The sequence below is a fragment of the Polypterus senegalus genome, chromosome 12, assembly GCF_016835505.1.
Source record: "Polypterus senegalus isolate Bchr_013 chromosome 12, ASM1683550v1, whole genome shotgun sequence".
Taxonomy (NCBI): domain Eukaryota; kingdom Metazoa; phylum Chordata; class Cladistia; order Polypteriformes; family Polypteridae; genus Polypterus; species Polypterus senegalus.
The window spans coordinates 138,805,263-138,831,219 of NC_053165.1; the positions used below are offsets into that span (position 1 = coordinate 138,805,263).

The window sequence follows — 25,957 nt, forward strand, 5'->3', positions numbered from 1 at the left end:
TATATATATACTGTATATAGCAAAATCCCCGCACTTTGCAGCGACGAAGAACTGCTTTTAAATTTTTATTAAGAAGAAAAGAAAACCTTTTTAAACTGAGAGAAAATATACCAATAACTATCTGTTAAGGATCTCTTTGTATAACACGTTGTTAGTTCAGCAGTCCGGTTGTAATATGACCAAGCTGTGCACTGAGATTACTTTTGAGAATGCAACGTATAGTTTTGTCCAGGAGGAAAGCAATGTTGTCTCAAATCAATGGCAACCTTTTGTAGGGTGTTTCCCTGAGACTTATTAATTGTCATCACGAAGCAGAGCCTTACTGGGAATTTGAGGCATTTCAATTGAAATGGAAGATCAGAGGAATACATTCAGAGTGTGGCGCTCTGCTGTTTTTTTGTGTAGCTGCCTTCACACAGCTTCTCCACTGCTTTATAAACAAATGCCATATAAGGCCATCGTTTCTTCTATGCTTCGCGGTTCTGTACTGTTTTATTGTTCGTTTTTTACGATTCTTATAGTTACTGTGTAGCTATTCGAGACTTACTTTACTGTTCAGGTACCCATTTCCTTTATTTAATCCGCGGTTTGTATGTTATTTTTTGTTCGTTTATTACGATTATAGATATTTATTGATTCCCTTCTTTAGCTGACTGCCTGCTCATATAAGACGCTCCGCTGTTTTTTTGTGAAACAGCCTTTACACAGCTTCTCCGCTGTTTTATAAATGAACGACATATAAAGCCATCACCTTGTCGATTGTGTAATGCTTTTTTGAACAGGTTTGATGCATGGAAGTGATCACTCGTACTGCGTTCAGTCAGTTCACGTGAGCTGCTCTCTCGTGTGATGTTGCGATGTCCACGGCTTTATTTGATGTTAGCTAAGACCCGGCACTTAAAAGTTTCTGGCTGTACTCCGGTTGTAATATGACGAAGCTGCATGAGCACACTCTTGAGAATGCAACGTATAGTTGTCCAGGAGAAAAGCAATCTTGCCTGAAATTAATGGCATCGTTTTGTAGGGTCTGTCCCTGAGACTTATTACTTATCGCGCAGCAGAGCCTTACTGGAAATTGGAGGCATTTGAATTGAAATGGGAGATCAGAGGGTATAACGGGGATGCGAGAAATACATTGAGTGTGGAGAAACTCTAGAGACAGCGCGTGTGTATTAACTTGTGGATTTTTCTGTGAGTATTTGGTGGCAGCGTGATGAAGTTGCTTCCGCAAGACTGCATTAGCTGTGGAGCTCAACTCGGAGCATATTCTTTTCCTACCTTGTCAATTGTGTAATGCATTTTTTTAACAGGTTTGATGCATGGAAGTGATCACTCGTACTGCGTTCAGTTGGTTCACGTGAGCTGCTCTCTTGTGTGATGTTGTGATGTCCACGGCTTTATGTAATGTTAGCTAAGACCCAGCACTTAAAAGTTTCTCACTACATTAATTTTAACTCCGTTACAAAGTGATCCAAAGTCTCTTTTATACCTCGTGTCTTCTCATTAAACTTGTATCTCACAAATAAAGTATTCGGCGTTTTTCTTCAGCGCTCTTTGGGAGCTCTTCCTTCTTTTCTACGTACTGCAGTCACAGTCAGTTCACGTGATTACGTGGTAGGTGTGATGATGTCACACGCAGCTCCGCCCCCCACGGCCATCGAGCCAATGTCCATTACAGTATATGGAGAAAAATAGGTTCCAGTTATGACCATTACGCGTAGAATTTCTAAATGAAACCTGCCCAACTTTTGTAAGTAAGCTGTAAGGAATGAGCCTGCCAAATTTCAGCCTTCTACCTACACAGGAAGTTGGAGAATTAGTGATGAGTCAGTGAGTCAGTCAGTGAGTGAGTGAGTGAGTCAGTGAGGGCTTTGCCTTTTATTAGCATATATATATATATATATATTGTAAAAGAGTGAGGAGGAGACAGCAAAAAGGTTTGGGGTTTTCCGGCCCCGTATATTGTCGATAATCCACAATATATTCAAAAATAAACGGTCAAAATTATAAACAAAACTGTTCATATGCGCAACGCCTTAGCATGGCGTTGGCCCATTTAAAGAGGAGGAGCCGGAAGTGGAGGAATGCTGGGAAGGAACCGTGAGGGAGGATGGGATCGATGACGTCAGGAAAGATGGCAGAGGAAGGGCGGAAGTAGACGTGGTGCGAGCAAAACCCGGTCTTATGGTGGCGGAGCGTCTTTTTTTCTGTAAGGAAGCATAGGGAGAAAGTTAGTACCCCGCCATTCCCTGCCGCAATGTCTTCCCAGGTGTGTCAAGATCCTTCCATGTCTCCGACTCAGCGTGCGTGACAATATATATATATATATATATATATATATATATATATATATATATATATATATATATATATATATATATATATGTATATATATATATATATATGTATATATATATATATATGTGTGTATGAATGTATGTATGTATATATATGTATGTATGTATATATATATATATATATATGACACTTGTGAGGTGTGAGATTGCTCCTTCTCTATCACACTGGTCTAATGATGAACAGCATCTTGGGGATGCCACCTCTTTGTGGCATTAAATCTCGATTCTTTTTCTTGTGTAGCTCCTAGCTGGTGGAACAAACTTCCTATCTTCATCTAATGTGCTGAGTCCCTCAATGTGTATGAACCATATGAAGATTCTCGGGTTTGGTGATTTTAGTTGTTAGGATTATGTAATCTAGGAATTCTAACTCATATGTGTTTTGTTCTGAGCCCTTGTGATGATCAATTTTGTAACCTTGTACCAAAACTAACTATCTATCTATCTATCTATCTATCTATCTATCTATCTATCTATCTATCTATCTATCTATCTATCTATCTATCTATCTATCTATCTATCTATCTATCTATCTATCTGTGCTTTTTATTTTTGTCTGTCCATTGAATATAGTGTCTTATTGATCTATTGCATACTGTGCCATACTCTGTATATTTCTATTGCCATCATTGCCCTATTTATATATCCAATTATTTATTTTTACACTTGAATCCCAGGAAGGTTAACAGATGTGTTCAAGGTTGCGGAGTGGAAATGACAAAGGGATTGAACAGGCAGCCTTATACTTTAAGCACCATTCCTCAGCCAGCATGCCACCTTTACAATTCAGCTAAATGCCCCTTTAAAGGAGAGCCGCATTGGATTTTTGTGTAGCATCTCTCAGTCCGGAATACTCCATACAGTAGTTATCAATTATTCACAAAAACGTGTATTTTTAATGCTCTTCTTCCCTTACAATTTTATTCTGTCTAGGAAAGAGCACCTTATTATTTTTGTTCATTTGGGCCCTGTAGCCCAAAGCTCTGCTTACCCTAAATGCTGCGTTAGCAGGATTACACACTGAGTCTCACATCAAAGCGTTTTGACTGTTGTCAGGTCCCTGCTGAAAGCTTTTTTTTTTTTTGTTATATTTTTGCTTTATTAATATTCCTTGTTTTACCACAGCCATATCAATGCTTGATTGATCATAAAATGTGAGTGCTGTTTAAATGTTCCAACTTTATGTAGCTCAGGCATATCTTGATGTGCTGATATCCCATCCATCCATCTGTTATTTACCTGATTTAATACAGTTCAGGATCATGGAGAATGGAGCATACCTTAGCAGAATCAGGCACCAACCCACCGCTGATCTGCACTCACACAGGGCCAAATTAGATTTGTCAGTTAACCTAACCTGCATATGTTTAGGAGGTGCTGAAGAAATGAGTACCAGATGGGAGACCCATGTGGACACAAGAACATGCTTACATGGAATTGGGCCTGGGATCTGAACCCCATGACTTTAGAGTTGAGAACTGTACTCTCTGTGCTGCCCCCTGTTGGTATTCATCAGTGAAGATTGCTACAAATGAGAAGGTTTTCAACCTGGGTGTTTATCTTGGAGCAGGTAGCCCAAAAATGTGTATACACTCAGTTCATGAGTTTGTGCTTCTTTTAAAGTTTTTCATCCATCTGACCTTTTCTAAACCATCAATCCAGAGTTACAGTGAAGTGATGCCTGTATTGACAATGTAAAGTGAGATCCAATGCTAGAAGGGTCAGCAGTCTGTCATAGAAGGCATCCACTGTCACTCATATGGTGCAAGTAAAGAGTCACCAGTTCGCTCAGGGTCATCCCTGGATGGAATCGGCCCAACGCAAGACAAATGCATGCACGCTCCCACCAGTGCTCACTGAGATACTTCTAACATGTCTTTGGTTGGAAATAGGACAAAACCAGGGTACCCAGACAAAAGCAATGCAGACACGGGGAGAACATGCAATCTTTTCACAGGCAGTCTGATGAGAACTAAACAGGATCTGTGAGGCTGCAGCAAAAAGCACTTTGACACCCCAACTCCAACTCAATTCATTCATTCATCCATTCATGTATTTTGAAACCATTTTTTTTTTGTCCATTACTTGGTCAGGGGAACTTGGAGGCTAACCTGAGTGGCATAAGTCACAGGAATCAAATGCCAGTACACCTCAGGGCACACCCATACATAGGCTTATTGTAAACAATGTGTACAAATATCATCATCTTCACTAATAAGCTCATCTCTGCACACTTCCCATCAGTTTGTGAAATCCCAGCACTGGAGATCATCTTTGTCTGGCTTGCCAACAGAGAATAGACATGGCAGGTCAAGCCGGACAGAAAGTTAAGGTGGAAAGGAATTATATAAGACTGAGAGATAATGAACGGTATGTTATCAGATAGAATTTTTCAAAGAGGGAAATGTGAGAACACTAATCATAGAATAAAAAAGATACATAGAGAGATGTCCTAGGCACTATATACAACATCTAGATAGATAGATGTGACAGCACTAATCAGAGAATGCAAAAGATAGATAGAGAGAGAGCACTTTATTTTTCCCCAGAGGAGAGGTTCCTTTTTACAAAAGCTCACTCTTTTTATCATTATAAAGGCAGATTGCAGTGGGTGTGAAGGACCCCAAGCGGCTCTTTACATTCTTCTCTTGAATAATTTGTCAGTTTAAAGTCCTCAGTTTTAGTGTGTAACAGCAAGATGTGCAGCGTTGTTCATGGTGGAACTCAGTTTTGTCTTCATTCTCTATACTGGATCCTCTTTTTCAAAGTTATGGGGTTGCAGGGGAGGAGAGTCATCCCCAACAACCTTGAACAGAATTCATGAACCAGTCCTGGATTAGGCTGCCATAAAATGTACATAGAGAAATAGGAAAGGCACTATATAATACGTAAATAGCATAACAAAAGACAAAAGAGATCATCAAGAGTTTGGACACCAAATGGTGAACCCTGCATAACTGTTGACAAAACAACAATCCCACATATTTAAAGTAACTGTAAGACCACCTTCTCAGATGCGAGTCCACATTCAAGAAGGAGGATATTCCAGTTTTAAGTCCTTCTGGCAGGATGAGGGAGGTCCAGGTGGACAGACATTGGAAGTGATGTGCATGGTGTTACAGCCGTCAAACTACTGGTATGCAGAGAGAGGAAGTGTGAAGGCATTAACACACAGTGCCAGCCCCTGGAACGGAGGGAAATTACAAAGACTAGAGCCTGTTATGTGCCCACACATAACAACAGATGTACAGTGTACCCAAAAGAGAGGGAGACATAAAAAGGATTAGGATGGAATGCCCCTTTTCATTTTGCACAGATATCTACAGCAGAATTAAAGAAAACCACATTTATAAGAACCTTAGTTGTTAGAGGATCCATCATCCTTCTCCCCCTCCTACTCCTCCAAAGCCTGGTCCTAAAATGAACATTGACTTCTGGCATTTTGTGACTTTATTTAACAAGCAGATCAGAAGGTGCAGGAATCCCTTGAACAGGGCAGAAGTGACGCTGATGTCTGCCGGTGGAATTTACTACACTTTAATGGCTTGAAAGATTGAAAATTTGTCAATGATGGTGCTACCACATATTCCTTCTCGCTAGATTCTTACCTTAGGAGAATCTTCAGAATACTCCCTAGCCTCATTTGTCTGATTAGAGGAATGTTTGAAAGATGCTACATAAAATAGATAGATTTGTGTGAAATAGACTGATAGAGAAACATGACAATCACTTTTTGTAGAAAATAGAAGAAGATATTGTGAAGTCTTGGCATCTCCCTGGCAGTCTTGACTATAACCAAAAAAAAGAAGAAAACAAAAAGCAAAATAAAACTTTTAGTCAATCATGGTGCATTTTAGTTTAGTCTCCTCCATTCTTAAGCAAGAGAAAGAAGAAGAAGAGCAGTTAGTCATCTTGCACTGATCCTAAATCACATTCATCAGCACGCTTGCATTACACGTTATATGAGAGAGAGATACAGTAGATAGTCAGACATGAAAGTATCTATCTATCTATCTATCTATCTATCTATCTATCTATCTATCTATCTATCTATCTATCTATCTATCTATCTAATTAATTGTATAACAATAACAACACCAACACCATTTATTTATATAGCACATTTTCATACAAGCAATGTAGCTCAAAGTGCTTTACATGATGAAGAAAGAGAAAAGAGACAAAATAAATAAGAATTACAATTAGGGAACACTAGTTAACATAGTATAAAAGTAAGGTCCAAAGGCCCGGGAGGACAGAAAAAACAAAACAAAAAAAAAAACTCCAGACGGCTGGAGAAAAAAATAAAATCTGCAGGTGTTCCAAGGCCACGAGACCACCCAACCCCCTCTAGGCATTCTACCTAACATAAATGACCTCAGTCAGTCCTTATTGTATTTTGGGTTCTCATGGAAGAATTTGATGATGACAGTCATGTGGACGTCTGGTCTTTTAATCCATCAATGTAGGGACATTACAGTGCTTTGATTAGGTGGTGATGCAGATCGAAGAACAGAAGAGAAAGTAGGGGTTAGTATGGATCTTGGAGCCACCATGAATAATAATGATAATTAATTGAATATACAGAGTATCAGGATTAAACTAAGATGAAGCTATGGGAAAGCCATTTTAAAGTAATGTGTTTTCAGCAGTGTTTTAAAGTGCTCCACTGTATTAGCCTGGTGAATTTCTATCAGTAAGCTATTCCAGATTTTAGGTGCATAACAGCAGAAGGCCGCCTCACCACTACTTTTAAGTTTAGCTCTCGGAATTCTAAGCAGACACTCATTTGAAGATCTAAGGTTACGATTTGGAGTGTAAGGTGTAAGACATTTTGAAATATAGGATGGATCAAGATTATTTATAGTATATTGTGCCTTTCATGCTCTATCTATCTATCTATCTATCTATCTATCTATCTATCTATCTATCTATCTATCTATCTATCTATCTATCTATCTATCTATCTATCTATCTATCTATTACTAAATTGTCTGTATATTGACTATTGGGACATGTTCACTAATGCTGTTCTTATTGTGCATGCCTGTATTAATGTTTTATTCCTAGTAGTAATTGTAGTGGTAGTAGTAGAATTGTCACACAATATATATTAAGGTCTATCTACTGTAGTAATGTCAATGTCACATGTCCGCATACTTTGATTTCCACTCCTACCTCTAAGACCAGTGCATTACATTGATTGGAGGCTCTAAATTGTTCTGCTGTTACAGACAGTAGGTGTCTGTGTGACTCTGGTCCAAGGTTGGCTCCTGTCTTGGGCTGAAGGCTGTTCAAGTAGGCTTCATTGAGTTAATTCAGGAAATGGAAGCAGTTGATGAAAATGGGGTATCCACATAATTATTTTCCTAAAATCCCCACACCCTTGCAGGAGGCATGATGACATTTTGTTGAGCCGTAATCTAGATGCTTTAAAACCGACTTGACTAGGTAGCACTTTTGACCGACAATGAAAAGGGCACTAATTGTTTCCTTTGTAAATCCTGCGCCATTCAGCCATATCATTATAGCTTACTTAAATATCGATCATTTGCATTCGTTCTCAAAATAGAAAACTGAAGAGAACATCCTGCGTTTTTGTCTACCAAAGTCCATGTTGATCCCATAAATCTAAATCTAGATTGTACTAAATCGAGGAATCAGTGTCAGGACATACAAACCGCAGCTGCTGCTGAAAATGACAAATTCACATTTATATGTGCTGCTTGTAAGGAAATATCAAGCCTCTGATTATTAATGAAACACTCCTATTCCCAAGGTGTCCAATTTATAAAACTGCATCTCATTAGCTGCTTTCTTCATGGTAGTGTTTTTGTAGGATAGGATTACTTCAAAAGTTGGAGAAGCTTTACAGCAAGATATTAAAACATAACATTCTCAGCTGCAGTTAATCCAGTTCAGGGTTTGTGGCAGGCAGCGGTGGGCACGAAACAGGAACCGTCATTTGGTAAATGACCCACTTCTACTCGGGGCCAATTCATCAAACACACACTTTTTCTGGATATTGGAGGAAACTTGGAGTACCTGAAAAAGCACAGAGAGCACAGGAAGACCCCATGCAGATAGCAAATGGAGTTAAACCCAAGATAAGAAGCCATAGACATGACACAGTGTTAAAATAATACTTTAATGGAGACATATGTTAACATCAATTCTTGCTTTTTATTTAATAGTATTATCCTCAGCTATGAAAAAGTCTTTCTCAGAAAGACAGGCACAGAAAACTTCTGTCTACATTTTGCTTCTTTCGATCTCTCTGTCCCTCACAGCTAAAGGGCTGAACCCTGCCGTATACTCCGTCCTCTTTGTCTCTAACAGCGGAGCTCGGATAAAAGTGAAGAGCGCCAGTCAATGAATCAAATAGCAGGACAGCTCAGCAGGGAGCAGGAGGGGGGACTGATTTACCCCTAGGAATTGCGACACATTAGGAAGTTCCTTTCGTCTGGATATCTGGTGCAAGTTAAATGAATTGTTCCCATTAGTGCGGCGAGAGGACAGCTCCATTAGATGAAGGAGACTCTAACTTTGAATGTTACACTGAAACGGTGCCGTGTCAGAGAGGAAGGTGACAACGCCATTTATGATAATCGCTCCCTGTCAGTGTTAGGGAATACGCTGTCGTCGCTCACAGCTCATTGTGGCTTCAGGTGTAATTTGTGTTCTGTAAGTTTAACCTCTTCATGTGGAGACCTTCATGAGTTTCATACCATTTACAGGGATTAGACTCATAATGTTTTTATCGTCTCACCCATTGGACACACTCTCTTTGGAAAACACTGTAAAGTACACGATTACTGAGATGTTGTTAATGGGCACTAATGTACTCTTACTGTATATCTTATCTGAACTGTATCTGCCTTTTCAGGATGTCAGTGCCAGTCTTGGCCAGAAATATCCCTTGAAGGGGCACCAGTTTATTTCAAGGCACGCACTCAATATGGCAAGATTAATGGTGCAATATCACCTAAGACACACAGCGATCTATGGAGAATGTTCTTTTGAGCACAGGGAGGGCATCAAACTGGTACCCAAGCACCAAGACATGACAGATATGACATGCACATACTCTACACTATCCATATCCATTAAAGAGTCACAGTGAGTTGATTCCAAACCATGGAAGGGTTCAAAGATAACACTGGATGGTCAGTAAGTCCATGGCTTGGCACACTATTGTACAACCCTCAGTTCCAAAAAAGTTGATAATGACAATATTTACCGGCTAGGTAGATTTTTGTAGGTCATAGGAACCTTCTTTCATGTGATAGTATCTTGTTGAGTTTAATGTTAGGAGCAGAGGTTTCACTTTTAAACATGAACAGCCTGCAGGGACTTTCAGCACTGGAGCCATGTGATTTTTGGGTGCTGTTGGAGGTTAACGGTCTTCAGGCTGCAGCTTTGAAAGGGTGCATTTTGCAAAAGTAATTGCATTCTGAACCCAAGCAATAAAAAACATACGTGTGAACCGTGTTAAGGTTTGAGCCGATGCCAAAACTATAAAGGATGTTCTCAGGCAGTACTTGTAAATGAGTAAAATGAAGATTTCACAGGTAGGCATCACAATTAAAACTCATTCTGCTCTCCAATTTAAAAGCAATCTATCTTTATTTTATGTAATGCCATTACCATCATTTATTACCCTGCAGTTTACTATTACTACTACTACTACTTCTTCTTCTTCAATTTCAACTTTTCCCCACTTCTGTGTAGGGTTGATGTGCTTGATCAGCCTTTTCCACAAATCTCGGTCCTGCACCATCTCTCTGATAATGTCAACTGTTATCAAAAATTGTATCCATAATAGTAAGCATCTTGGTTATTTAATAGATTAAAGTCCTTTTTCATATTTTTATTATGGTCTTATTGATGTCATTTGCTACCCAGCAGACAAATTACATTTTAATTAAATGCAATTGCTAAGCAATCTTGAATATTCCAGATCCAATTAGATCATCTTTTACTTTCTCCATCCACTTCAGCTTTAGCCTCCCTTACTTTCTCTTCCCCTGCACTTCCATTCCCATCACTCTTTTGCTTCATTGTCTCTACTCATCACATGTCCACACCACTTTTTAGCTATCTCTGATTGTCTCAGTTCTTATTCTGTGCTTTTCATAAACTCCACACATCCATCTCAACATTCTCATTTCTGCCACATCCAACTTCTCCTGTGCTCCTTTACTGTCCCCATGTCTGAGCTTCATACATCATTTGTGGTCTTACCACTGTTTTCAAAACTTCACCTTTAACTTTCATCTTAATTCTGTGATCACACAACACTCCTGACACATTCTTCCAGTTGTGTCATCTACACTGCACACTGTGGGTTGTCTCGAAATCTACTTTTCAGCCTACTGTAATATCAAATTTAATAACTGTACTATACAATATTAAGAATGAGCACACAAGTAGAAGATATGGGAAATGCACCACAGGTACACACCAGGAAAATTTTAGAACTCCAAAACAGTTGTCAAAAGGAGATATAAAAAATACTCACCCCTTAGAAGTTCTCACATCTCCTTATTACACAACATTGAATCACTGTAAGTTAAATTTATTTATTTTTGTCACTGATCAACAGTGTCAAAGTGGATATGAATCTGTGCAAAGTGGTCTAAATGAATTACTACAGAGCCCCTAAAGGAACATGAGCAAAGTATATATATTTTTTTACTCATGTCGCTTCATGTGCTCTGCAAATTTCAAATTTAAAACACAAAATAATTGGTTGCATAAGCAGTCATTCCCTTTAATATGACACATGTAAATCATCATGTTTTTCAATTGGTTTTAGTCCCAGAGTTAGTTTTGGTGTGAGGATTCCATTCATTGTTGTATACATGCATCGTATCAGGACAGGCCAACTTGTGGTGAGTCAGTATGGTGGCCTATCATACACAAAGAAGACAAAAACACAACTCCATGAAAAATACAACTCATGGGATGGAGACAAGAAAATGTCCAAGTCACTGAACAGGACTCTGGTTAGAAGTGATGTTCTGGTAACAGACAAGATCCCAGTTAGAGGAGGTCTTCACCAGGGATCTTCTTAAAGTCCCTCCTTCTTTGATCAGGTTATGGATGTGTTGAGTCATGGGATAAAACACCACCACCCCAACCTTGATGCAGGCTTTTGCTGATGACTTTGTAGTGTGTGTCACCAGAAGAGAGGAAGTTGGAAGAATGGAGAAGGATTTTGGAAGAAAGATGATTGAAGATATACAGGAAGAAGACAGTACATATGAGATTTACTGATGATCAGGATTCAGAAGTTTGCTTGCAGGGAGGGCAATTGAAAAGAGTGGTTAACTTTAAATATCTAGGACCAGTGGTAGCCCAAGATAGAAAATTAGAAGCAGAGATAACCCACAGGGTGCAGTATGGAAATGAACAATAGGAAGAAGGTAGCAGGAGCATTGTGTGACTGAAGAATTGAAGAAGATTAAAGTTAAAGGTCAGGTTTTTAAGACAGTAGTAAGATGAGCAATGATGTATGGAGCGGAGAGTAAAGGGAGAGCAGGAGAAGAAGTTAGATGTGGTTGAATTGAGAATGTTGAGATGGATGTGTGGTGTTTCTGAAAAGCACAGAATAAGAAATGAGACAATCAGAGGTACAGCAAAAATGGGAGAGAGATCTAAGAAAGTGCAGGAAAGTAGATTGAATTGGTGTGGACCTGTGATGAGGATAGACAACGAATATGTGGGCAGAAGACTGATGGAAATGGAAGTACAGGGGAAGATAAAGCGAGGGAGGACAAAGCAGAGGTGGATTGAAAAAGTACAAAGAAGATCTGAAGTAAAGGTGTCTGACAGGGGAGGAAGTGCAGAGCCAAACTGTTTGGAGAAGGAAGATCAAGCACATCAACCCCACATACTCTTGAAAAAAGGTGAACACGAGGAAGGTATTCTATGTTGTTCTCTGATATTTAGCAAAGAATTAACTACCAAATACATGCGTATCTTTAGATTTTTGCTCACTCTCACTCAAGCCCTTTCTGATATCACCTGCACTGTGTATAGCTAGTGAAGCCAAAAATTGAAAAGTTCTTGTATTACATTTTATTTCATCTTGGCAGAATCTAATATAGTACACATTAAACAGGAACGAAAGATGTTTCAGAAACAAATTTATCCTTACCTGTTAACACACATTTTCCTGCTAATATATAATGTCTTATGTGGTAATTACCCTCAGACAAGTCCAGAATCCTTACCTGGTAATGCTGTCACAATCCTAAAGTGTTATTTCTTACACTTTGGGTACTCATTTATAGTGTCATTACAGTACATAATAATTTCTCCATTATTTAAGTCTAATTTCTGTGAGTGCACCTATAGAGAATTCATGTGTCTTTTTCCATCCTGCCATCCCTACATCTTGTATTTAGACCTGCTTTATCCAATTCAGGGTCAAAGAGGATGGAGCCTATCAAGACAGCATGGCTGGTCTGAGTTTATTATAAGAAATCAATGTCATTACAATAATTACCTGTTACACACATAGCAGTAATGCCTGTTCTACTAGACTTATTCTGGGCATTATTATCTACAGTAAATCGCATGCAGGCCGCATTCATTTGTTTAACTCCCCATGCAATCCAAGACTAGCTGCGAATAAGATGTTCTACGTGATTGCTGATGTGGTTCACAGTGCCCAGAAGCAGCTACTGCTTTGAGGTTACTTAACTTTGTGGAAGTGGTACTTGCTGTGAAATAAAAATATTTTTATTCTTCTTATGATGTGCATTACAAATAAAGAGTGTATCTCTAAGTGCCTTCCAAATACTGAAATGAAAATTACAATTATAAAAGTAACTGGAAAAAATACCTAACAGAAGGCAGGGTCAATTAAATTAAAACTTAATTTAGTATTTTCCGAGTCTCTAATAGTTATAATGGAAATCTCAAGGCATTTTCTCACCTAGTTTGTTTGGTGTCGTTTTTTCAAACTCTGATGCAATATACTCAAAAGTCCATTTCGATTAGGCAGATGTGAACATGCTAGTCATACTCAGGTATGGACCAAAAGAACCAAAAAGGTGTTCTCGGTACAGTACCAAGTGAAATCTAGAACAATTCGCATGAGGTATCAACATGATCCAACACAGGATCAGACTAACTACTGGAAATGCTGTGAAATATGGCTGAAATTATGTGTGCTGTCATAGACATTCTACGCATCTGCTGTCATTTTTTTTAGAAAACTCCTGCTCACTTTGCTTGCCAACCCCTTGGCCTGCAATACGCACCAGCCACTTCGCGTGTCTCTGTCGCTCGCGTATATAGATTTCACTTTCACCAAACAACAAATCTTTTAATTCTCACAGATACGCCTCTTCATTGGGAAGAAACATTACTTTTCTCTGATGTCAACACGAATTAGATGATCTCCAAGTCTCCGACTTAAAGTTTAAATCCAAACAATATATTCGATCTCTTTTTGGTGTTCCATTATTTCATTGAGTAATAATTTCTGTTTGTTTGCACTAATGCAATCTTTACTATCATTTTTTTTGAGACTTTCGAATTGTATTACTTTCATTATCTCTAACCTGCTCTGCATGTGTTTCGCGCCAACATTTTTGAATTCTTTACAATGTTCTACTTTGTCATCTGCTCTTTGTCTTTTATTTCCGGACCTAGGCGTGGTTAATCTCTTGGCACAAAGTCTTGTCTCGCGGGACTTGAAAGTATCTTTCTGAAAAATTCACGTCTCATCTCATCTCAGGATTTTTTTTTTATATAATAGAGAGATGTTATACAAAGTATAATGAGCTGAGGATTAGCATGGAACATTTAAAACAAAATAAGTATGTATATAGGTAAAAATGTGGCACAATTCACATAAAGCAACAATCTTACTTAATCGTAACCATAGTGTAAACGGGCAGAGACTGTATTGGCACACTTGCTTGGACAGCCCACTGGAGTCAACTCCACCTGCTTGGAGCTCCAGTCTGCAAAAATATTTACTAGCTTGATTCAAGCACCAGAAACATGTTTCGTACACACACAATAGCAGATGAAATAAAAAATTAAACAAAGTGTAAACTCACTTATGATCGGATCGATCAAAACCCGACGATCAAACTCCTTTGTCTTACACCACTAAAGGGATGCATGCAGGTGGGTCGTTCTCTGACTGTGATCGCTTTTCAGTCGAGATGTGGTTAAGAAAGCAGACTAACTCATATGTAGTAAATCTTAAACATTCCAAAATGAACATTATTAACAACCAAGAGTTAAGGCAATAGACGTGTAATTTGAGATAAATGCTTTTGAGGCAGTTAATTTAGTGGCAGCTGGAGAGTAAATGCGTAACATTATTCAGTTAAAAGAGACTCACCCGATTTGTCTACTGTCATACAAATGAAGCTCATCAGTGGATGCCCTCGGCAGAGGTTGCCGCCTTCTGTACACTTGTCTATTTAATACGTGTCCTTTTTATACCAAGAGTGTTATTTCTAAATAGTTTTCCAGTTTGGTGATAATAGGCATTTTGCTCATAGACCTGTGTTTGGAAAATAAACCAAAAACTTATGGAAAATGCAGCAGTGCATAAATGCAACTGTTGTTGACCCTCCATTTTATTTTTTATTTCCCTCAAGAAAAAATGCTTCTGCCCAATGAAAGAAATCCATAACATGCCCATCCAGTCAAGCTGTAGACAGTATGGCGGATAACTCAGTATTCAGTTTGCATTGCGTGTACCTGTTGTGCTGTTTTTCCAATTGTCTTCTACAGTTAGCACAGTACACAGGCTCAATCCATCCATTTATTTTGCATATATTGAATATGGAATGTGCTCAAATGCAGTTGTGTATCTGAACTGAAGACCTCCCTCCCCACTTCATCTATTAGTCACAAGTCCGGCCCAGTAAAAGGTTATTGATTGGCTGACACGGTGTCTCATATGATATCAACAAAAACCATGCACTGAAAGATGTACTGTATATAACTAAAGATTAAAAGTAAAAGAAAAGTGAATATCCAGGAAAGAATAGGACTCATCCTTCTGCATATCCAAGATGCAAGAAGAAGATACAAGCAGAAGGTCAATTCACCCATGCAATTTCTAACACTACTTCTAAATAATCCCAAAGTACTCCAGCTTGTGATTCAGTGTTATGAATCTAAAAATGATAAAGGAGGAGTCTGGTCTTCAATTTAACTTTTTTGGAACGGGTGTTGACTTACGTCATCACATAGGGTTGAGGAGGATGTAGACATTAGTTGACATCCAGGGGTAGAAGGTGGTAATCAACTGTAAAAGTCAACAAAGCCCCCTGTGATATTAAAGCTTGGCTTTACTGTCTACAGGTGACTGGCTAGGCAGTGCCATCCTCTACTGGAGTGCTCATTGTATTTCTTTGTAATTGGTATTTAAAATAACACTTGATTATGACATCTTGAAACACCTCCTAATGAGTCTCCCATGACATTATGTCAGCCTGTCTTCTCACAAGGCCTAATGCTTTTGAAGCTGTCAGCTGTTTCAGTAAATTATGCTGATTAATATTAAATGTCTCTATTAAAAGAAAATTTCTTGTAATGTATTAACGTACACACACTTACACAAAAGCAAACCTACCAGCAACTCAAGAAAAAAACAATACAGAACTGTACATCACCTTTGCTGTTGTCCTCCTCAGCACACTGATTTTAATCTGACATCTTCTGCTCCTTCTTACTTGCAGTAACCTCCTACAGTCAGGTGCTGCTTGGCTTTCCCACCTCCTATTCCCCCCAATAAACCCCTTCTCAGAGATCTGTCTCAATATATTACGGGGACAGGAGAAAGCAATCAATTTCTCGTGAGTGCACTAATACTACAGTTGACAGTAATGATTTCATAGCCACTATATTTTGTTAAGATCTGTTTTCAGATCTCTAAGTGACATTGACAGAATGCGAGTGGCAGCGTGGAGCAGAACATTGCCAGATGGTTCAGCCGAGCATGTTAACGTATGAATTGCTCTGCCAGAAAAGAGTAGAAGAGACGTTTAGAGATGAATTTGGAGTCTCGTCACTATCAAAACAGTCTATATAATCCTTGCCTGCCTGAAACTGTCTTGATTTTACTGTGAAATAAGGAATGCATTGCATCATGTGGTTAACTTCAAACAGGACTGCGGGAATCCTGCTTTTTTTAGATTACAGTAGCAACACATTTATATCCTGTGGTGTAGTAGTAGCACTTTTCAAGGAGGACCAGCTCAGAGTTCTGAATGGAACTTAAAGCACAAAAATATTAATATTAGTAAACTACAGTCCTACATCAACTTGATATTCTTTATATAGGCAGTCCAAAATGGATGTTTCAAGTATAGGAAGTCCAGGGTAAAATGAAGATAGATAGAGAGAGAAAGAGAGAGAGATGAAATGCACTATATGATTGATTATTAGGAACACCCGTACACTTACTTATCCATGTAATTATCTAATCAGCCAATCATGTGGCATCCCTGCAATGCATAAAAACCTGCAAATATGGATCAGTAGCTTCAGTTAATGTTCCCATGGAACACCAGAATAGTGAAAATATGTGATCTTAGTGATTTTTGTGTGGCATGTCAAGTGGGCTAATTTGATCGTTTCTGTAACTGCTGCAGTTTCTGGAGTTTACTCAGAATGGTGAAAAAAAAACACAAAAAAAAAAACATCCAGTAAGTGGCAGTTTTGCAGTCTGAAACACCTCATTGATGAGAAAGTTCCAACTAGAATGGCCAAACTAGTTTGAGCTGACAGTAAGGCTACAGTAGCTTAGATAGCCTTTCAGTACAACTGTGGTGAGCAGAAAAGGTACATTGGGTATCTGTTTTGCGAGTAGAGAACAGAAAGCAGAGGTTGTAGTGGGCAAGGCTCACCAAAACTGGACCTTTGAAAACCAAATGAGCAAAGCATAGTCTGTTGAATCTCAGTGGTAGTGGTGGTGTAATGGTGTGGGGAATTTTTTTTTTGTCAGAGTTTGGGCAAGTTAATACCAGTCAGTCATTGCTTGAATGCCACAGCCTGTTTGAGTATTGTTACTAACCATGGGCATCACTTTATAACCTCATTTTACTCACTTTTTATGCCTAATTGCAGCATGAAAGTGCACCATGTCACAAAGCAAAAACTTTGATAAACATGACAATGAGTTCAATGTTCTTCAATGGATTTCCCAGTCACCAGATTTGAATCCAATAGAACACCATCACTGCGGTGGGCTGGCGCTCTGCCTGGGGTTTGTTTCCTGCCTTGTGCCCTGTGTTAGCTGGGATTAGCTCCAGCAGACCCCCATGACCCAGTAGTTAGGATATAACGGATTGGATAATGGATGGATGGAGAACACCTTCAGGATGTCATACAATAGGAAGTTCACAGCATGAATGTCCAGCTGAGAAATCTCATGAAACTGTGTGATGCGATCATGTCAACATGGACCAAACTCTGCAAGCAATGTTACTAATATCTTGTATAAGCCTTGCCATGAAGAGTAGATGCTGTTTTGAGACCAAAAGTAGGCACTACGCAGTATTAGCAGAGTGTCCTAATAATCTAAGTGTAAAGATATACAGTATAAATATACTGTGTGTATATATACTGTACATTGTAACAAGACCACTAGGGGGCATGCCAGCCACCCAACCCGACACAAAGAGACGAAGAAGGCACATTTATAAAAACAAATAATAGTTTTATTTTTCTTTTCTTCTCCTGTGGGTAACACGTTCCCCGTCCCCACAGGCACAGCACAGTCCCCACACAAGCACAATCCACACAGTACTTTTCTTTCTCTTCTTCTCTCTTATTCTTTCTCCTCCACTCCTCTACAGTAAGCTTTGTCTCCCTCCTCCTGACTCTGGCTCCCAGAGTGGTGGCTGCTGGCTCCTTTTATAGCCCACCCGCAAGTGCTCCAGGTGTTTGATGACCCATTTCCTGCTGCTCTCCCGTGTGTGGTGGAAGAACCGTCCACATGGGCTCAGGAACCACTGCAGTGCCCCTTGGTGGTACCCCCTGATCCCAACAGGGTCGCAGAGAACTCCATCTCCCATGGAGCTCTTCGGGAATCCGAGGCACCACTGCCATCCAGGGGGGCTGCCATCTAGTGTCCCAGGGGAGGTACTGTTCAGTCTATGCCTTTTCTACCGGACCATATACAGAAGAGGAGTCCCAGGCCGGGCAAGGGCCCCAGCCGTCTGCCACAACATACACGTACACACTCTCTGGCCACTTTATTAAATACACTTTGCTAGTGCCGGGTTCAACCCTCTTTTGCCTGCAGAACTTCCTAATTCTTCATGGCATAGATTCAACAGGGTGCTGGAAACATTCCTCAGGGATTTTGGGTCATATACAGTAATAGCATTATGCACTTGCTGCAGATTTGTCAGCTGCACATCCATGATGTGAATTACCCATTCCACCACATCCCAAAAGTGCTCAAACAGATTGAGATAAAAATAATTTGACTTCAAAAATCGTGGCATTTTGTGGAGATAATACTAACTGCAATTTTGGCGGATTGAAAAGACGAGGCGTCAACAATGTTTATGCAAAACTAAATTTATCATTGATAGGAATCGGATGTGGAGCTCACATATTTCACAACGCGATTAAAACTGACGCAGATAGTCTACCTGTAGACTTTGAATGAGTTATTGTGAAAACATATTCACATTTTTATATCTATAATGTTTGCATGGAAGCGCTGAAAGAATTTTATCAGTATCAGAAATTGCTAGGCTATAGTAAAACTAGGTGGCTTGCGCTTATGCCAGCTGTTGAAAGAGTTTTGAAACTATACAAGCCATTAAAAAACTACTTTTTGAGTATCAATAAATGTCCAAACATATTGAGAACCTTTTATGAAAACCCTAACTCTGAATTATGGCTTTTTTTATGCATGCACAGTCAGCAACGTTCCATCAAGCTGTGTTAAAGATCAAGGGCCAGAGTATTTCTGCAATTGAAGCCATGAAGGAAATAAATCAACTTAAAGACAATTTGGCCTTGAAACAAAGTACTCTGTTTCTTCCCCACTCCATTCGTAATTTAATGGCAAAATTGCAAGAAAATGGCTGCAGTGGTGTTGACAAAGAATATATGAAAACTACAGCTGCTGAGTTCTATAAAATAAGCAAAGAATATTTGGAGCAGTGGACTTTGTTCCTTGAAGAATTAGAAATATTTGAATGGCCGAATTTAGCCAAAATACCTAAGTGGGAAGAAATTCAAAGTGTAATGGATGTATTGATTGAAAAGGGATTTATTAATTGTAACCAAGATACAGAAATATTTGATGAGTACTCAGTTATTTCTAACTACATTACACCACAAAAAGTGACAGAATGGAACACTGGGAATGTTTCAACCGAAAGTCGTTGGGTGGAATTGTTCAAACACTTTCACACCAATAATTTGAATTGAACGAACTTTCGTATAATTATTGAATATATTTTATGTCTGCCCGGCACTATAAATGCACCCGTAGAAAGGGTATTTTCTCTTCTGAATAAGTTGTGGACGAGTGAAAAAACACAGTTGCAAGTCACAGTTCTTAAAGCAATGTTAATTACCAAAGTAAATTTTAAGAAATCCTGCCAAGAATTTCATTCTTAATTGAAATCAACACCAAATATACTTGAGCAAATTTGTTCTTCAGAAAAATATAAGACCACATAAATGATTTATTTTCATGTGTTCATTCCTGTTCTTTTCATTAATAAATAAAAACTATGAAGAAATATGCGTTTTCTTGAATACACATACTATTAACTAAAAATTAGTAGATGTTCCGTTTTGAGGAAAAAAATAAATGGTCACGTTATTATGTATACATGCCTAAATGCATCGAGTTGCTGTTTGGTTGATTAGATATTTGTGTTAACATGCAGTTGAAAAGGTGTACCTAATAAAGTCGCCGGTGTGTGTGTGTGTGTGTGTATATATATATATATATATATATATATATATATATATATATATATATACATTATATATATATATATATATATATATATACTGTATATATATAAAATCCTAAGCCTTAAAGTGCAACGATTTTATGTGACGTTTTTGTCACGCTCTAAATCGGGCTGATTTTAAAACCAACATATATATGTTTGGTATCAGTCTTTCCAGAATTTATCGAACTTTAATTTGATGTTGTTAGATTTTCAGATTCTTATTCCATTTTTAAATTATAAACTAAAATATCAAGAAAGTCGTGGTTGCAGCCTACTAGGCCGCAACTGGGATTGGATGCCAAAGGTGCCAGGGTGGCTTGTACCATCTTTAAATACAATCGCTTTCTCTAATGGAGCAGCTCAGCTGTGGGATAGATGGGGGCCCAGTGCCCACCCCCGGGTTTGGCGAGCAAAGCGAGCAGTGTGTTGAGCCTCCAAGTATATGTATAATATACATACATTTACTAAGAGTTTTGAACCCTCAATGAGGCGACATGCCGAAACGCGATTGATGCGTCCATTGAGGTCTGCTTGTGCTTCACCAAGGCTTCGCAGGTTTGAAGCATCACAGAGGCACCGGCAAGCTCACCGCCTCAGCACGCAACCCCTCTGTCACCCGAAGGGTGATGCAGGGAACGTTATAACTTGGCCACTGACCTGGCCCTGCCCTGCCCTGCCACTTGCTGTGTCTGTGTGTAGAAAAGTCGTAACTCGCGCTGCAATTAACAAACTTGTTGGTCCTGTTTCAAGTAAAACAAATCGGGTTTTCCTGAAGTCAGACTCAGCCTCCTCCTCTGGGTGCAAGGCAGCGACTCGTATGTCACTATATAGAGTGTCTGTAAAATGTATGTATGTGTATGTATGTACAGTATGTATATGTGTGTTTACATATATATATATATATATATATATATATATAATTACTGTATATATATTATAATTAATTAATTAATAATGTACAGTATATATATTTATATGTGTGTGTATAATTTTCTTCGAAAGCAATTCTAATCAAGGTGATGTTCATGCAGAAAAAGCCTATTCTTCTCTCACTCATTAGATCTTGCAGTATTTCCCTAAATGAAGCACCATAAGCTATGTTATATGCCAGCATCTAATGATAGAATTGTCTATCGTTATAAATAATGTTAAAACTGCAATAATAATACTTGAGATTTGTTACTTTTATTGTGTCACAAATCACACAAGTGTTAGAAATAAAAGAATAAAACAATTAAATGAATGACACAATTGTATAAAATAACTCGTATACATATGGGTATCTTTTCAAAAGGATGATTGTTGTCAGTATTTTATGTTCCTCCTCTGTTGCTTACAGTCAGCAAAGTGACAGAAAAACCAAACGCTCATTCTCAAGGTTTTGTGCTTTTCCAGACAAATGAATGGCTCTCATCAGCTGCCTTGTTTCAGATTCAGCCCTGCTTCGCATCTGAACTCTGGAAGTGGAAGACACCCTCAAATTCATAGCACACATTATCTTAATGGGAAAGAAAATGCTTTTTTATAAGTGAAAAAGGCTTTTCCTGGTTGGTACATACATTTTACCTCCCACGTCTCCTGTAAATAAAGTAACCCGCGAGCAGGCTGCATTACTGCGGTGCTGTTAAAGCCATCTGAGGTTCAAGCCATCAGAGTCTGACTCCCTGTAAGTGCACCTTTAGTGAAATTCAATTGAAATCCCATTCTGTCCAGGTGTATTTATTATTGAACTACTCACAGCTTGCAGCAATGTTGAAAAGTAGGCGAGATTAAATAGATTTCAGAATAAAATTTGATGCAAATATAGCATAATGCACAAAGTAGCCTTCTTACTAGTTTTGTTTGCTTGTTTCACTGGGGGTAACAGCAAGTAAGACTTTGTGAGTCCTAGTGACTTATAAAGGCTTCAGAGAACACAGAGGGCCCAAAGCCTAATGGTCCAAATATGATGATGAGGTTTTCTGATCATATGGCTGAACACACAGTCTTTGAGATAAGTGGTTATGACAATGAGCTGTCCCAATATTTCATCAAGATTCTTTTTAAAGGTTGTCAAGGTGTCTGTTTCATCTCCATGTCTCAGTAGTTTGTTCCAGATTCCCTCAACTCTTTGTGTAAGGAAATGCTTCCTGGCTTTAATCCAAAATGCACTTCCCCTTAATTTTCATTGCTGTCTTTGAGTAGGTGATTCACCATCAAGATGAAAGAATTCTGCTGGATCTACTTTACAAGTGCCTTTAGAATTTTGAAAACCTGAGCTATGTCCCCATGCAGTCTCCTCTGCTCGAGACTAAAGTCTGAGTCTGTCACAGTAGGACATATTCTCAAGTCCTGTGTTTCACTTGGTTGCTCTCCTTTTCACGTGCTGCTTTGTCGTTTTTGTAGTCTGGTGGCCAGAGCTGCACACAATACTCCAGTGGTGTGTAATATAGTCCTGAGCATAATTTCTCTTGATTCACATTCAACTGTTTAACCTAACATTTTTATTTGCCTGTTTAATCACATCTACACATTGCTTAGATGACGAAAATGTGTCAACATAAACTCCTAAATCCTTCTCAGAGGTTGCTTCTTGTAGAACAGTGTCTCCCATCTTTCATTTATACTTTTTCTTTTTGCTTACATGTAGCACTTTGCAGTTCTCTTCATTAAACTGCTTTTCCCAAGTGTACCAGGCTCTGTGTCATTAATGTAAATCAGACCTCTGAGGGACTCCACTGATAACCTCACTCCATGAGGACCTTTCTCCTTTTATCTGTACTCTGGCTGAGGTGTCACCCACTGCCCTCGGGTCCAAGTCCAGGTGGTTTGTGCTCCTAGTCTCTCTGCCTCTCTCCTTGTCTCCTGTCAGTTAACCAACATGAGATCCATTTTATCAGGTTACCTCTGATGCCTACAGCATCTAGTTTTGGACTTAATCTTCAGTGTAGGACTGTGTCAAAGGCTTTGTTAAAAAAAAAACCCCCAAAAGAGTGGTTTAGCATGATCTTCCTCTCATAAGCCCATGCTGGCTGTTTTTTAGCATATTATTTTCATACTAGCAACTTGGCACGCTGCGCTGCTCGTTGGATGACCACAGTTGAAGGACTCCCTGTTAAAACGCGGCTGACAGACTGGGTCTTTCATCGCACCACATTTATGTCTGTGAGTGGTGAGTGTCAGTTTGAGAGCGTTCACTCGGAGTTTCTTGCGAGACCTTACGTTTCTGTATATTACGGTTGTTTTGCAATCGTAAGGACTTGTCGTCGGGTGTCTCATTGGTACGCTTTCGCCTCTTTCTTTGACGATCACGGCGTAATGTGTCCTCTCTCTCTGTAGGAGTTTGTCTATTATGGTTGTTTTGCAATCGTAAGGACCTCTCGTCGGGTGTCTCATTGGCACGCTTTTGCCTCTTTCTTTCGCGATCACAGCGTAATCTGTCTTCTCTCTCTGTAGGGGTTTCAGTTGCTTTTCGTTGTGCGGCAGAGATGCGTCGTTGAGCTAATCTGTGTGAATGCTGAGTGTCCGTTTCTTGCGAGCGACTGTCACGCCTTTGCCTCTTTGCTTCGTGATCACGCTGTAATGTGTCCTCTCTCGCAGCAGCAAGTTTAGTTGCATTTTGTTTCGGCATTGTTCTGTAAGATCTCCTCCGTACAAGTGCACATGGGTAGCTGAAGACGGAAAGGCATAGTGGGCATAGTGAAACACACGAATTGGTGACCAGGGGAACCATCCGACTTAGACTCGGGGCTCGAAATACTGAAGTGTTATTTATAAATGTTATTTATAATTTATTTATTTTTTTTTTTGTTATGAACTTCCCCAAAAGAGTTGATCCCTGTAAATAGTTAATAGTATATCAACAATATAATCTGTTGTAGTACGGGCGTTAATTAGCGTCACACCTCATAACCTGCATACACCATGTGTTTGGCTGTAACGCCAGAAGCGTGGTGGACGCTGTAAGGGTAGGTTGTGGTTTCTGTTTCTTTCGTGATTTTTTCATTTCATTTTATTGATTATTTAATAGGCAGAGGTGAGAAGACGTTAATGTGATGCTCTGTCTATTTCTTTACTTTTGTTTTGAAAAGATTTTCGGGAAAATTTTATTCAGGAAAAATAAAAGCAAAGCGGAAAGAACAGAGGGGGATTAGCAGGAATTCTGTGAGGGGTCGGACAGGGGCTTTTCTACGGGGCGGCTATACAGCCAAAAGGAACGCGGACCCGGACACAGACACCGCGCTGGGCTTTTATTAAATAGATAGGTACTTTTCTAATGTATTTCATATTACAGTTACTGTAGTATCTATAATTTTGCATGGCACTGGTCCATAATTAACAAGATCCATTTTGTCTCCGTTCTTGAAGATTGCCGTCAATCTTGCAACTTTCCACTCCTCAGGTGCTTCTCTTTCAAGTGACTGTCTAATGAGGGTTTGTAGATGATGTCTTTCAATTCTTTTAGTACAATTGGTAAAATTCCATAAATTGCAGGGGTTTCATTAGTCTTCCATAGATGATGTAGGGATCAGGATGTGAACAGTTTAAAAATTTGACATTTTTTAATTAAAAACAGTTTCTTATACCAGGTGATATCTGATTCAAATCATTGTCTGCTTTATAGAGCAATTAGTTGCTCCTCAATCCTGTAGGGAAACTGCATTACGCATTTGTATGTATTAGGTGGCCATCTCAGCACTGAGAAAATGAGAGAATATATTTTGAAACGGTTTTAATATGACGTGAGACAATTATGTAAGTCTTGTTCTGTCTGTCTGATGCAACCACTGGAAGGAACTGTCTGTTACAGTATTAAATTAATTATATTTGATTGCATGACATTTTAATTAAATTGTAGTTAAAGGTATATAAAAACTACATGGCATGTTTCATTTACATTGTGTTTAATTACCCTGATCATGCAGCAACAGTAAAGTCCTGTGTAAATGAAAACAAATTATACAATAAATATTCATATTTGCTCAAAATGAATATAAGGTTTGCTTGAAAATATGATAACTGGTAAAAAGGCCCAGTGTCACTATGGTACTAGTGGAATTATGGCCTTTAGCTCAAGTACAATGAATGTCACTCTGTAAGACCAATGGAAGGTTCACTATCACACTTACATTTATGTTAGGCAGTTACAAATTTCATTCTCCAAGTTATTGTTAATTGTATAAAGGGCACATTCATTGTTTTACCTACTGTAATTACATCTTAGATATTGTATGATAGCAGCTTATTGTTATAATCAAACATTGTCTTACATCAAAAGTTTCCGCAAACATCATGTTCTCTCCTATTTTGTCTTTACAGGTATTTCAGTTACAAAGAAGACACATACATGTAAGTAATTGTTTATTATATGTTGAAAATTAAATTATGCTTTATTTTTCAAATGGCTTTACACAAGGTGACTTACAAAATACAAATCATTATATTTACACTTGGAGTGACTGGAAAGTGGGCATTGACCAAACACATTAAGTTGAGCCTGTTGTTTTTAACATTTCAACAGTTTAACAACATTTGTTCACTGGGAATTGTTTGAATGATTTAGACTTTTTTTTCTGAGAAATTATATTTTTTTCTAAAATGATGAAAATGCACAATGAGTAAATGCTGACCATGCAAATGAGTTAA

General features: G+C 38.7%; 1 protein-coding gene across 1 annotated transcript in view; it reads left to right on the forward strand.

Annotated features, from left to right (window-relative positions):
• LOC120541702 (nuclear receptor ROR-alpha A) overlaps positions 1-25,957 on the forward strand; it is a 558,859-nt gene that overhangs the window by 252,513 nt on the left and 280,389 nt on the right. Inside the window, exon 2 of the mRNA XM_039773584.1 lies at positions 25,631-25,660. Within this exon, the coding sequence (XP_039629518.1) occupies positions 25,631-25,660 (30 nt within the window). The remainder of the gene's footprint in view (positions 1-25,630; positions 25,661-25,957) is intronic.